This window comes from Dipodomys spectabilis, unplaced genomic scaffold (assembly GCF_019054845.1).
Source record: "Dipodomys spectabilis isolate Male_0828 unplaced genomic scaffold, ASM1905484v1 ptg000264l, whole genome shotgun sequence".
In the NCBI taxonomy this organism is placed as follows: domain Eukaryota; kingdom Metazoa; phylum Chordata; class Mammalia; order Rodentia; family Heteromyidae; genus Dipodomys; species Dipodomys spectabilis.
The window spans coordinates 8,415,132-8,430,339 of NW_024870941.1; the positions used below are offsets into that span (position 1 = coordinate 8,415,132).

At 41.7% G+C, this 15,208-nt stretch overlaps 1 protein-coding gene across 3 annotated transcripts in view; it reads right to left on the reverse strand.

The window, feature by feature from the left end:
* Ptk2 (protein tyrosine kinase 2) overlaps positions 1 to 15,208 on the reverse strand; it is a 245,114-nt gene that overhangs the window by 45,821 nt on the left and 184,085 nt on the right. For all 3 annotated transcript variants that reach the window (XM_042699910.1, XM_042699909.1, XM_042699911.1), the window contains 5 exons: positions 12,566 to 12,650; positions 5,404 to 5,504; positions 3,818 to 3,933; positions 3,054 to 3,154; positions 1,133 to 1,222 (listed from right to left, as the gene is read on the reverse strand). In XM_042699910.1, coding sequence (XP_042555844.1) covers positions 1,133 to 1,222; positions 3,054 to 3,154; positions 3,818 to 3,933; positions 5,404 to 5,504; positions 12,566 to 12,650 — 493 coding nt within the window. The remainder of the gene's footprint in view (positions 1 to 1,132; positions 1,223 to 3,053; positions 3,155 to 3,817; positions 3,934 to 5,403; positions 5,505 to 12,565; positions 12,651 to 15,208) is intronic.

The following is a 15,208-nucleotide window of genomic DNA, read 5'->3' on the forward strand; positions in this document are numbered from 1 at the left end:
CTTCCAGCTTTTTCTGTTTATGTGGTACTGAGGAATTGAACTCTGGGCTTTATGCATGCTGGGCCACATTCCAAGCCCCATTTATTTTTTTGGTAAATAGTTTTTTTTTGTTGGTTTTTTTTAGTCCAGTCATGGGGCCTGAACTCTGGGCCTGGGTGCTGTTTCTCAGCTCTTCAGCTCAAGGCTAGCGCTCTACCACTTGAGCCACAGCGCCACTTCCGGCTTTTTTCTTTTTGCTTATGTGGTGCTGAGGAATTGAACCCAGGGCCTCATGCATGCAAGGCAAGCATTCTACCACTGAGCCATCTTCCCAACCCCAGTAAACAGTTTTAATTGTTATTATAAAGGCTATGTACAGAGAGGTTACTATTAGTACATTTCTTGAGGGGTCAGTATCTGGTTATCTGCAATGTTAGCCTTCAGGGAACTTAGATGGATTTTAACCTTAGATGGGATTGCACTGAAGGACTGGGTGTAGGAACGAGATAGCAGGGTAGAAATAACATCAGGCAAGAAGAGGCAGCAGTGCTCCACATCAACAGAGCAAGTCACTGGGATAAAGGCAGTGTACATGCATAGTGTAGATGAATTAGAAACACACTTTTACACCAGAGAGTAGCAGCAGGATGACTTTGGAGGAAAGGAAGAGACAGACCAAACATCAAAGAAAGAGAAGTTATAGAAGACAAAGGATTGATAACCAAGCCTTGAGACAAGCCTATTTCAGAACAAGGAGACGGACGGAGCAGTATAGATCCTCCAGGCTAAAGGAGCTGTCACATAGCCAGAAGAACATGAAGTGTCCACATTCAGTGTGATGGTAATGGAGGGAAGAGAGATAAAAGAAAACAGATAAGGCATCTCCCTGTGGGGAAGAGGAGGCAGGCAAAGGGACCAAAAGCGAATTTTTGACAGGCTGTGAAAGTGAGATAGAGTATCAGAGAATTACACCTGAAGCTGGTGCATAACCTTTGCTCTATAACTACTTGTTAGTGACCTCCCAATGAGGGCAGGGGTCAAGCTTGGGAAGGCAACAGTCTACCTACTCTGACAAGAAAATGTTCTTTATTTTAAAGGATACGTGAAATGTAGTTTTCTTTTTAAATACAAAACTTAAAAATAAAATACTCACCAAACATCCATACGTCACTAGCTGAGGTAAACCGTCGAAAATTGATTGACTCTGGAGCCATCCATTTTATAGGCAATTTTCCTTTGGAAGCTAGAAGATAAATTTTCCCTGTTATCTGCTTGAGAACCTTATAGAGCTTGCTGAGACTTTCAGTATTAAACTAAAAAGCTCCAGCTATCTGACCCTCTAAACCTTGATTCTCTGTGAGGTGTTTGGATGGGTGAGTGGTGAAGCTGGGTAGAGGATGAGACACTGAAGTCCTGCCCTCCCCAAAGTGAGATGTGAGCCAGAAGGCATAAACCACCAGGCAGGAGGGTAAGTAGACAGCACTGTATTGTAAGATTTCAGTTCACTAGGATAAAATCTTTCTTGTTTCTTTTGTCTCTTGTGGAGCTTGAACTTGGGGCCTGGGTATTGTCCCGAGCTCTTCTGTTCAAGGCTAATGCTCTACCACTTTAAGCCACAGTGCCACTTTCCATTTTCTGGTGGTTAATTGGAGATAAGAGTCTCATGGGGACTTTTTTTTGCCGAAGGCTGGCTTTGAACTGGAATCCTCAGATCTCAGCCTCCTGAGTAGCTAGGATTACAGGCATAAGCCACTAGCGCCTGATTATGAGCTTCTAAGTTAAATGAGTAAATAGCAAAAACTATCAACCAAACAATTCTTTTTATCTATTATATATTCTTTTCAAATATCAAACAATCATGGTTTAAACAGTAATAAGCTATGAAAGGCAGATAGAATATTGAAAGAGAACAGTGATGAGGTTTTTGTATCTATTAGCTGAAGAGCCTTGGGTTAACAGCACTGTTTTTGTTTTCTTCCTTTTTCTTGTGGTGAGAATCAGAGCAGGGCCTCATGCATACTAAGCAAGCCCTTTATTACTGAGCTAGATCCCCAGCTCCTGACTGTACTTTTTGGCTATTACAACTGAAACTGTATGAACGTGTTATACAAACATGATCTGGGATCAATGCCCAGGAGTCCAACTGCTATGTTGTATGGTAGCTGTATATTTAGTTTTTAAGATTTTGCTGAGCTTTTTTGGCTCTATTGCCATCAATAAATAATGGAAAATTTAGTTTCTCTGTGTCTTTATGGCAATGAGTGTTGTCACTATTTTTTTTAATCTTAGTAAATAGATGGATTTAATAGTCCTGATGGGGTTGTAAGTATCATCTTGATGTTGTATAATTTGCATTTTTCAGTGATAAAGATATTGAGCATCTTCACGTGTCTCACATATTTTTTCTGTTCATCTTCTGCTCATGTTCCTGTGCCTTGTCACTTACTATGGTCAATCCTTCATACATCTGTCCTCATGTAGTTAGCAAACTATCTCCTCCTAATTTGTACCTTGACCTTTCACCCTTCCAGGAGTCTTTTGTAGAATAAGAATGTTTAATTCTAATCATATTTTGCTGCTTCTACATCCTTGTTTTTAGTGCCAAACCAACCTACAGACCTCCTGGCAAAGATCTAGACTGTAAACATTAACTATGTTTTTTTTTCTTCTAAAAGTTGTATAGTTGTATAGATCCATCTTGAATTTCTTTGGGGTGACTGGGGTTGAAGCTATCCAACTCCCCCAGCACTGTGTGTCAACAGACCACCGTTTTTCCTCCACTGAATTGGTTCCATATCTCAGTCAAGCACATTAGAAAAATACCGTTTTTGTGGGCCATTCCTGGGGCTTTAACTCTTGGCCAGGTGCTATCTCTAAGTTTTCTTTTTTTTTTCTGAAGGCTCACATTCTAACATTGAGCTACAGCACCACTTCCATTTTTTCTGTGATTAATTAGAGATAAGCGTCTTACAGCCTCCTGAGTAGCCAGGATTACAAGCATGAGCCACCAGTAGCACCCAGCTGGAAAATACCTTTTAAAAAAACACAGTGAAGGTCTGGAACCTATTTCTTACCTTTGTAATAAGTACTGTCTTCCATATATCGCGATAAGCCAAAGTCTCCTAATTTTACACAATCATTTGAGGATACCAGAACATTCCGAGCAGCAATGTCCCTAATAAAAAATTGAGGACAATAAACATAATAAAAACAACCCCATAAATACATACACACGTACAATACATATACATACATATGTATATGCACACATAAAAATATTGATATTTCTTTGAATGATGGAAAAATACATTCTCAAATTAGGAAAATACTTACAAAATTACCTGTCATATTATCCACTACATTAAACTGACAAACAATAGTACACAACTGAAATTGGAATTGTGCCATTATCAGAGATCTCATTAAATAAATAGAACTTAACTCCTAACACTGTATCTAGCAAACAAATTCATGTGGATTCAAACTACAGAGCTGAAAATTACAAAGAGAAATTCTGCAGAATGCCAATAGATGTCATTTTAAAATAAAGAGATATCCTGAAAATCTCAGAAGAGTTTCCTATTTCCACATATTCACTGCTCAAGCTAGGTATAGGTGCTTGACTGTATTCGTGGGTGGAATAAATGCATCCCCAAACCCTTTCACTGCTTGTTCATGTACCATGTACTTCAGTCTGAAAGGACAAATGACTTTCTAGGCACTAGAGATTTAAATGGTTCAAAGGTTATGGGGTATAGTTAGAAATTTTTCCTTGCCTGTTTTTCATCTACTACTTCTGCTTAGAAAGCAACTTAGCAGCCTCATGACTGGGTCTTACCTGTGTACAAATCTTTTGCTCTCCAGATACGCAAGTGCTGTACTAAGTTGATAAGCATACAGGATCAAAGATGCCAGATCCAAGCTGTACTTCCTTACTTGCAAAAATGATCTCAGCTTTTAGAACAAGGGTCAAAACAAAAGAGAATAACTCAGAGACAGACAATAGAAATCAAAACAAGAATGCCACATAAAACAGCAATGTGAGCATTTTCAAATGCATTTTTTATTACAGGAAGATGGCTTCGATTCTCCCTTACTTAAAAAAGTATAACTGATGCAATATTGTAACTCAGAAATTACAGTGACATGTTTTAAATCCTAATATAAAAACATTTGTGACTATGAGCAGATTTTTAAGAAAATAAAGATATCTCTCAAGGGAATGAATTAAAGCACAATATGAAATATTACTAAATAACAGAGAACAAAGAGACCTATTTTCTATTCAAACAAACGTTAACACACACATAGCCCATCCGCCACCACTGCAAACCTTGCTGCCTTAGGGAAAGTGTTTAGGGTGGGAATTAAGGAAGGAGAAGCAAGAAATCTGCCCTTCTGTCTCCTTGAGGATTTTGATGCAAAGAATAAAATGGTCCTAGGTCAAGTGTTTACCCCACTGGGCTTAAATAGTCCTGACTCCTACTGATACCATTAGTTCAGCTAGATGTTAACATGGGAAAAAAAGGCATACAAATTTATTGAACAAAAAAATGTATGCCATCCCTCCATTTGACTTGGAAACATAGGGCAGAGGGAGATGGCGAAAGGGGAATCCTGGTCATCTCCCTGCTGGGGGTTGACTCAACGGGCAGGGATTGGCCCTGGATTTGCAAATCTGCAGATCTGCATTGCTAGCAAGTTTCCAGGTGACAGGATGACTCACTGGTTTCTATGCTCTGGAGGATGTCTAAAAGGACAGGAGACACTCCTGTTGCTCATATTTTTCAAAGAAACCATGACGAATACCAACTAGTCTGAAAGATGTTGCAAGTGAATTCTCAAAAAAATGAAGAAATGTTTAGGTTTACCTCAATTCACCATTAATCTACCCATATTCCACTAAAAGTGTTTCTTTCATCCTCAAATCACTGGGCTAATTATTTAGGCAATGGTACCAAAGAGTGAGAGAAACAAAAACCCACAAAACCTGTCCTGAATAAGGCCTATGGGAAAGACATTGTGGAGGGGATTGTCTGGAAATGTAATGATGAACACACACACACACACACACACCCTGACACACACACCCTGACACACACACACACACACACACACACACACACACACACACACACACACACACACACACACACACACACACACACACACACACACACACACCCTGAATTCTTAGGCTCAAGTGATTTACTTCCCTCAACACCTGCAGTAGCTGAGACTATAGACATGTGCTACTGCACCCAGCTCAACGAAGGTATTTATTTCCATACTCTTTAAATCAAAAGCACACATAATCTTTAATGAGAACTCTGTTGAGAACCCATTATGATGTAGTCTGTGTACTTCTGGTTCTCAGGCAAAGGCTATCAAAAACCAAGCACAAACGAAATGAGATCTCAGTACCTCTCCCAGGGTGCACAGCTCCATGATTATCCAGACAGGATTCTCTGTGATGACTCCAATCAGCTTCACAATATGAGGATGATCAAACTGACGCATTGTTACTAGGGAAAAAAGTTGTCTCCAGTTAGTCATTTGAAAATTCTTCTGTAGCTCTGACGGCTAGTTCAATTAACACAAGGCTGATGTTCAATGAGCTCTGTGTTCAATGTTGTAAGTTAAGCCTGCTCTTACGGGGCACAAATTGGCCCAGCATATTCTGTTGCTAGGATGCAAGACAACCACACAATAGCAAACCCAGGTAGGCCAGGCAGAACACAAGGTAAAGGGTTAAGAAAACCCATTCTTTCCTTCTGTTGGCAAAGCTGACCCTGGCTAGTTTTCCTGTAGAAATCTAATCAAGTGGGATTGTACAGTTCATTTAGGTAACATGCTAATGCAAACCACTGCTGGAGGAGCAAGAATGAACTCCAACTTCCTGGTGGGAAGCCTTCTATCTTAACCCCACGCTGCTAGCATCTGCTCACACCACTGTGGCCTTGTCCCTCTGCACATAACCGGCTGTTTCAAGGACCGGGACAGCTGTGAGGACATCTGTGAAAGAGAAACAGAATGCTGCGTGGCTGCTGCATGCTGGTGCCTGCCCGCCCAATGGCACCATATACACAAGTGTAACTACATGGGGGCTCAGAGTTCAAATTTCACAGAAATACAGGCTGCCTCCAACACCCTGTGAGTAATTTAAAAAATGACATACTCCAATGGGTATAAAAATACTAAATTTCACAGACTTAACATGAAAAAACCTTATCATTATTGTCAAGCAAGGACATTACCATAAAAGCAGTAATTTTTTAAATGATCAGTTTTAAAGTAGCTGATATCTAAATGTTGTGGAAAAAAAAAGACTTTGAAAGGGGCCAGAAAATATTAGTACATGTCCTGTCAAGCTATTCATGCATTTTAGTATTCCAAAGTTGTAGGAAAATGATAACATGCATATTTCTTTTCAGTGTGTGTGGGGGAAATAACGTTAAAATTTTACATATACTGGAGAATTCACCTCTTAAGATTCTCTTTGGTATAACAACTTTCAGATTCACTTATAACTAAGCGATTTTGTGCCCAAGTTGTGCCCACTTAGGAGCAAAAACAGGTCTGAATGTGGCACTGAGTACAAAGTCTCCACAGGGCTAACCTTGTGTGTTAACAACTTGTTCTTGAATTCTCTTTCTCTCTCATTCTCTCTAGAAGTCTCATTATGTAGCTAGGCTGGCCTTGAACCTGTGGTTCTCCTGCCTCAGCCTCTACAGCTCTGGAATTATAGGTGTATACCATTGTTCTCAACTAATTACTGATTTATGAACCTTATGTTCTTCCTGTCTACTGTGTTCAGGAAAGAAGTCTACAATCACATTCAAGTGATGGTCCCTTGAAGGTCATGTTCAGATTCCCCTGGTGTCTCTGTCTCATTACTGAGTTACTAAAATGTGCAGCCACTGTAGTTGAGACCCAGAGCCAGGTGAGCCTCGATATACATTTCTGCTGCTCTTATTGGGATACCACAGACCTACTGATGCTCTGGAAGTTGCCTCACTTTCACTTTATGTAATGCAAACCCCTTATGTTTTGTGTGAAGCAAAAAATATATTCCATATATTCCAAGAGGCAGACATGACAGCCTGTTATGATATTTTTGCTTTAACAGGTAATATAAAAATGGTCCACAATCCGAAGCATATCATGTCATCCTTTCATCTTGTCTGGCTCATGTCATTGTTTAGGTAATCTGTTTTCTGTTTTTTTGTTTTGTTTTGTTTTTGCTTGGTCATTGGGCTTGAACTAAAGGCCTGGGCACTGCCCCTGACCTCTTTTGCTCAAGGCTTGTCTCTACCACTTTGAGCCAAAGTGCCACTTTCAGTTTTCTAGTGGTTAATTGGAGATGAGTCTTACAGACTTTCTTGCCTGGGCTGGCTTTGAACTGTAGTCCTCAGATCATAGCCTCCTGAGTTGCTAGATTATAGGTGTGAGCCACTGGAGACTGGCTAGTAATAAGGGATCTTTAGATAGATTTTTCCACCATTCATTTTCGATTTACCATGAGTAACTACTGACTTTTTATTTTATTTTTTTGTGGTCATGGGGCTTGAACTAAGGGCCTGGGCACAGTCCCTGAGCTCTTTTCTCAAGACGAGTGCTTTACCACTTTGAGCTACAGCTCTACTTGCAGTTTTTCTGGTGGGTAAATAGAGATATAAGAGTCTCAAAGACTTTCCCTCCTGGGCTGGCTTGAAACCACAATCCTCAGACCACAGCCTCCAAAGTAGCTAGGATTACAGGTGTGAGCTACTGGCGCCCAGCCTGACTTTGGGTTTTAGGTGATCCTTACATATACCCATTAAGATTTTTAATTTACTCTCAAGTAATTACTTCAAATACTACAAAGCAAAGGATGAAAAGTAAAGTTTAGCAGCCACTGGGAAACTATCCATGTTGACCTGGCAATCTTAGGAAAGTACAGACTTTTTTTTTTTTTTTGGTTGGTCATGGGGTTGAACTCTAGGCCTGGGCACTGTCCCTCGGCTCTTCAGCTCAAGGCAAGCTCAAGGGCACAGTCCCTGAGCTCTTTTCTCAAGACGAGTGCTCTACCACTTGAGCCACAGCACCACTTTTGGTTTTCTGAGGGTTAGTTAGAGCTAAGAGTCTCATGGCCTTTCCTGCCCGGGATGGCTTTGAACCTTGATCCTCAGAACACAGCCTCCTGAGTAGCTAGGATTACAGGTGTGAGCCACTGGTGCCTGTCCAGACTATTTTTTTAAAGTTTTTTTTTTTTTTAAATTTACTTCATTGCTACTATAGAGGTGCTGTACAATGTTATTACAATTACATGAGTCAGGTAATGAGTATATTTCCTTTCATACAGTGTCTTTCCTTCCCTCATACTCTCCCAGTCTCTCCCTCCCATCTCCAACTACAAGTTGTACAGTTTCCTTTCATCGGTGTCCACTGAGCTCCATTGCTGTACTTTTACACTCTTTTTCCTCGAGTGCTATACCCTCCTCCAAGCCCTTCTGAAGATGTACACTTGAATATACCATACATGAGATAAAGAAAACAGAATCATAAAAAAACTAAAAAAAGAAGGGGAAAAAGAGGTCTTTTGTTTCCGTATCTTCAAGTTCATTTCAGTATGTATATTATTTTATATAGCTATGAAAAGGCATTTAGGCATTGTGCTTTTGTGTTTCTCTCCTAAGAGTATCCTCTTTTGGTCTCACTCTATGCGAGTATCTAGAATCCTGTGTAATTTGTCATATCCCAGTGCATTTTAGACCTAATTTCTGCATATCAAAGAGACTATGCACTGTTTGTCTTTATTAGCTTGGCTTACCTTACTTAACATGATTTGTTTTAGTTCTATCCATTTCCCTGCAAATGACATTTTATTCATTGTAATGGCTGTGTAAAGTGCCATTGTGTATAAAGTTGCCACATTTTTTGATCTACTCATTTCTTGTGGGGCACCTGGGCTGTTTCCATATCTTGGCTATTGTGAATAGTGCAGCAATGAACATGGGTGTTCAGGTGTCCTTATCATATCGTGGCTCATGATACTCAGGGTGTAGCTTATTCATTACCCAGGGAAGGAAGTTCAGAGGTTGCAGCTGCCACGCCGACTCCAGTGGAGTCTGCTTAGCATGGGAAACCATCTATCAGACCAAGATAGGGGCTTCAGAGACCTATCTCTGAGTTCTGGGACTTCACCGAAGTCTACCTCAGAGAATGGGGCTTTACAGAAACCTATCTCCAAGTTTTGGGACTTCACCGAAGTCTACCTTGGAGAATAAGGTTTCTAAGAGGCCTACTCCTGGAAAAAGGCTGGCAAGCCCCTCGGAAAGATGTGTTTCTGCCTTTCTTTTCCTCATAAGAGTGCCTATTAATCTTTTACTGTTTCTGCTGTTCATTGTACTTACTCATTGTCAACGTTCCCTTATTCAAAGCTCTTTCTTAAGAGTGTTGACGACTCCAATATCTGATGAGTGTCTTAAAAAATATGACTAACTCACCAGAGTTAAGTGCTAACCTAAAACCCCTCTTATGAAGGCTAGTAGACAAGTTATAAGCAAATATAAAAGTATTGGGGGTTTCACAAAGTCACTCCAGCAGAAGGAATTGTAAGAAATTTACAAGAAGCTGTAGGCGCGGCTAGAACAGAAGGAATGTATGGCAATTGCTGAGATAACTACTTAGGAGAAAGAACTTCCTGGTACTCTCATTTACTGAGACTTGCTAGATCTAGGCCTCCGTGACCTTACTATTAAAGAAGGAACAGGAAAAATCTTTTGGGATAATTAAGGCCTCTATAGAAATAAGGTAATGGTTAGTTGGTGACAAACATCGAAACCCATTATATTTCTTAGAGATAAGCCGGAAACAAGTGCCTTTCAGGCGACCAGCTGGTGACCACCTAAGAATGAAGCCCTGCAGCAAGATTGTGTAAACTTTTGCCCTTTCAGGCGACCAGCTGGTGACCATCCAAGAACGAAGCCTTGCAGTAAGATTGTGTAACCTTTTGCCCCTTTCTTATGAAGGCTTCTGTTATAAAAGTTTGTTATCCTCTGCATTAAATCGCACTCAGCACTCAGCATCCACTCCTAATGTGTGTGAGTTGTCTGTTTGCCATCTCCCCATCCTATTCCAGGTTCCTCCCCTAGGTATCCTCCGTCATCCCGACAGAACCCGGTCCGCGGCATGCAGCCTACCTTTACAAATGGTATTTTACTGGAACCTAGCTCTGTCCATCTCCTTTGTACTGTCTGTAGATGGTTTTCACAATGACATAGCTACATAACTGGGACAGAAACTAGTCTAACAGCCATAAATATCCACTATCTGGCCCTCTACAGGAGTTTGACACTCCCTAGCCTAGGATATCTCTTCCATTTTACACATTGCTCACTAAAGCCTTACAGAGTACAGACATACTACATCTGTCATATTTCTCTGAAGTAGCAATTGAGCAACCCTTCCATGGAAGAAAAGATTAGCTTAATTTTACTACTCATATTATACAATAAGTGGGCTGGAGGAGTAAATCAAGTGGTATAGTGCTTATCTAGCAATTAAAAATTTTGGGTTTAGCCAGGCACTGGTGGCTCACTCCTGTAATCCTAGCTACTCAGGAGACTGAGATCTGAGGATCATGGTTCAAAGATAGCCCAGGTAGAAAAGTTCATGGGACTCTTATCTCTAATTAACCATTAGAAAACTGGAAGCCAAGCTACCGCTCAAAATAGTTGAGTGCTAGGCTTGAGCACAAGAGCTTAGGGACAGTACCCAGGCCCTGAGTTCAAGCCCCATGATTGACAAAGTTAAAAAAAAAATTGGGGTTTAATCTCCAGTACCAAATTAAAAAACAAAACAAAACAAACTATGGATGATTTCTGTAGTGATCTCCTAAAAATGCTTTAAACACTGGGAAGGGAAGTGAAGGGTAAACAAAGGAGGAGGCTGCAATGCTTGGTAAGAAATGTATGCATTATCCTGCCCATGTAATTGTAACCCCTCTGTACAGTATGCTCTCAAATAAAATAAAATTAAAAAAAAATGCTTTAAACAATAATTGTTCAGATAACTTTAGGAAAAGGTAAGTGATTTTTAGAATTTGCATTTTTGCGGGGCGGGGGGGGGGGGGAGGGGGGGAGTCCAGTCGTGAGCCTGAACTCTGGGCCTGGGTGCTGTCCCTCAGCTCTTCAGCTCAAGGCTAGCACTCTACCACTTGAGCCACAGCACCACTTCCGGCTTTTTTTTTTCTGCTGTGGTGCTAAGGAATCGAACCCAGGGCCTCATGCATGCAAGGCAAGAGCTCTACTACTAAGCCACCTTCCCAGCCCTAAAATTTGCATTTTTGAAAATACGTAACGCACAAGAGCCCACCAAAGGTAAGGCTGACAGAGGGCTAAGTGCTGATAACTGAGTAGTCTATGTTCTTGGCTCTAGCACTCTGTAGAAATGAGTTAGTTGAGACAGAAGCCACTGGCCAGACTTTTTCTTATACTTGAGGCAGAGCCTCAGGAACAGGATTAAAGATGTACTTAAGACTTAATTGATGGGGGTCAGAATATGATTTAGTTAATATTAATTTAAAGGATGTTTAGATGGAAATCTTTACTAACATGGAAATAGAAAACATCCATTGGATGGCCATATAATGAACAACAAATACTTCTCACGGGTTAAGCCCTCTGCTGGCCATGGGATACAGGTAATAAGCAAAGCAGACATGCCCTTGACTGTACGAAGCTTAAATCTTGGGGGAACAACAAACAATAATTACATGTCAACAGTGTTCCATATTTGATCACAGATACTTGTGCCATGGCAGGGAATGCCAAAGGGAGACCTACCATAGGGATGGTAGTCAGAAAAGGGTTCTCTGTTTTAAAGAAGCAGGGAAATACCTTGTGAAAGGAAGAGGGATCAAATCATCATCAGATTCATTATCATCATCACCACAGCATAAGGCAGAGAAGAATGTGCTTGGTGTGTACAAGATGGACAAGTCCCTTGCTCTCCATGATTTACTTTCATGAGAAAAGACCAGTCATACACAACTCGTTCAAGGCAGCTTCATTATGGCATATACAAGCCAGGGACTAGAGGGGATATAGGTAAGGGAAATCACTTGCAGTTAAAGTCACTCTGGAAGCCACTAGAGGGGTCTCCTCTGAGGTCAATTTTTGGTGAGTCTTTCAGATTATGTAGTAGGATAAGGCGGCAAACCAGGTGGGTAGTGAAGTTCTAACTAATCAGCAGTCTGGTCTATGAGATCCAGCAAGCAGGGATCATGTCTATCTGGATTTGCAAGGCCTGGCAGTATTTGGGGCACGATCATTTCTCCATATGTACCGAGTACACTGAAAGACATACTGGTACCATGAAGGGAGAGGCTATCATCCACTTTCATATATAAAGCATCACATTTACTGAGGAAAATCTGCACAATCCTGCCCATTGAAATTCAGACATTAACTTGGAAGGCAAAATGACAAATGTAGCTATCTCATGAAAGTAGAAACATGATTTTTCTTACTTCCTCAGAGATAGTTTGGACTTTACAGAAAGAAAGGCAAATGGAATTCCATAGAAATCTCTAGAAACTTACAGGCTTCTTGAAGGAATTTCTCTCTCACGCTGTCCGAAGTACAGTTCTTACATGTTTTAATTGCAACCGCCAAAGCTGGGTTCTCCTGTGTTAGGGAAATTACAGAATCATACACACATGTAAAATCCCCAGAGAAAAATGAACATGCATGTGAAAAATCATTTATTCACAAGGCACAGGTTGAATACTTATCTGCTCCTCTGGCAGGCATTACTACAAGTAACCAGGATACACCAGTCAACATCAGACAGCAGTCTCTGCTCATGCCCAGCCTGCACTCCAGTGAGGAACAGTGGTATCAGAGACAGAGAAGTAAACCAGGACATAGAGATGGCATGGTGGCTGCTACACTGCAAAGATCTGGAGGAAAGGGAGCTGGCTCCACGACGGAGCAGGACCATTACTCCTGGCTGGAGGAAGGATATGTGTGATCACTGAGGAGGATGGAACAGAGCACACAGGAACCGAAAGCATTGAGTCCAAGGGGAAGAGGGACTTTCCAGGCTAAAATGAAGGGATAGTTTCTACTCTAGGTAGAATGGGGACCCACGGTGTGGTCTGTGTCAGGATTCAGGGTCTGATCTAAGGTCAGAAGAACTGCTCTGATTGGGCTGCTGGGGACAAGATCAGACACAGGGAGCTCTCACTGAAGTTGAGAGGCTCTGGCCAAGTGTGGTAGTGGTGCAGCCAGGAAGGGCTGAGCTGGATACATTCCTAAGGTTGGACAACTTTTGGTGGGCTGGTAAGAGAAAGAGTGAAGGTCAGGTCTGTGGCCAGAGAAATGGAAAGATGGTTAGGGGCAGGGGAGAGTAGGAGGACAGTGTGACTAAGTTCAGGGAAATCTGAGCTGGATGAGGGACTCTGGAAGGAAACTAATCCATATGATTGCATAAAATTATCAACAAAGACAACAGAGACAAAGTTCAAGGACTGAAGCTCTACAGTAATGAAAAGGCTGGAAAAAAAGGAGAAAATGGTAAAGGAAACAAGGAAGGTGTGGTGAGCAAAGTAATAGAAAAAACAAGAATGTGTTTAGAAGCCAAGATGTTTCTTTTCTTCAAAAAGCTTCCAATATGAGAAATGACTTGTCATTTTGAGCAACTTAACACAGTATCGTAAATGCTGTGTGCTTATCTCACCCTGGATAAGTACAAGTTAGCATTGCCAGAACCATCTACTCAGTTTATCTCTAAGGTGCCTAACACTCTGTTATGGAGACGGAAAAGCATAGGGAAAAAGAGAACAAGAGCAGATGGGGAACTAAAAGTTTAGCAGGTGCTACTTACTGCCAGATTCCTTTTAAACAAATTCTCCTAAGTCTCCCGGTGAAATGTGGATGAGTCAACCAGGCTGGGTGCGGCTCGGCTCGGGAGGAAGGAGAGAGGGCCAGTGGGCAGATGCCACTCTAATCCTTCTCTTACTTCCTCTGTACATTTCTCCTTCCTTGGGAGAGGCTAGGTGGTGTCATCAGACAGACCGGCTGAGTCATTGGCCCCTAACTGGGCTGCCTGACTTTTTTTTTTTTTTTTTTGGGTCCGGTCATGGGGCCTGAACTCTGGGCTTGGGCGCTGTCCCTCAGCTCTTCAGCTCAAGACTAGTGCTCTACCACTTGAGCCACAGCGCCACTTCCGGCTTTTTTTCTTATGTGGTGCTGAGGAATCGAACCCAGGGTCTCATGCATGCAAGGCAAGCATTCTACCACTGAGCCACCTTCCCAGCCCCTGGGCTGCCTGACTTTTAACTTTCTCTTTAGGCTTTGAACATTGCTAAGCTTCACGTAGCTCCTTCCCACTGGCTGACCCTGTTATCTTAGGCTTGACAACGAAGGGTAAGGGGGATAGAGATGGATCTCACCTGAAAAGGAGTCAACAGAGGATGGAAGGTGTGGCTGCCCACATCATGCTGCCAGGAGGGACAGGCGCCTTCCTTTAGAGGGGCGCGCTAACAGTGAGTCAGGGCAATTCATTCTGAGCTGGAGCACTGTTCTCAACTGGGACGGAGCTACCACTTGTCACAAGATTCACCACAAGGGTGAAATTTTTTTGTGTCTATTTGATTGGGTCATGAAGCACCAAGATATTTAGACTAGCACTCTTCTGGATTTTTCTATGAGGGTATTTTTTCCCCATGAAAACTTCCATGTGAGGATGTTTTCAAATGAGTTGTAACTTTGTTTTGTTTTCAGATAGCCTTGCTATGTAACTCAAGTTGACCCTGAACTCATGATCCTCTGGTTTCGGGCTCCAGAGTGCTTGGATTTCTGGGATTACAGGTGTACACAGCCTCATCTGGTTCTTGAATGAGTCTTAACATTGAAGTCGGCAGACTGAGTAGAGCAGATGGTCTGATGTGGGCAGGGCTCAACCATGAGCTTTGTTTACATGGGGAGTTGGGATCACGGACACTGGTCTTTTTCTGCCTTAAAGTAGAACTACTTCCTCAGCTTTTGGATTTAAACTATACCATTCATTGGCTCTCTTGGATTTCTGGCTTTCCAAACAGATCTTGGAACTCGTCAGCTTCCATCATCACAAGAACCAATTTTCTTATAAGAAATCTATGCAGCTCTGTCTACACAGATCTAAGTGGTTCTGTTCCCACCTGTAGCACCCATCTAGAAGCAGGCTGACTCTGTTACCAGCA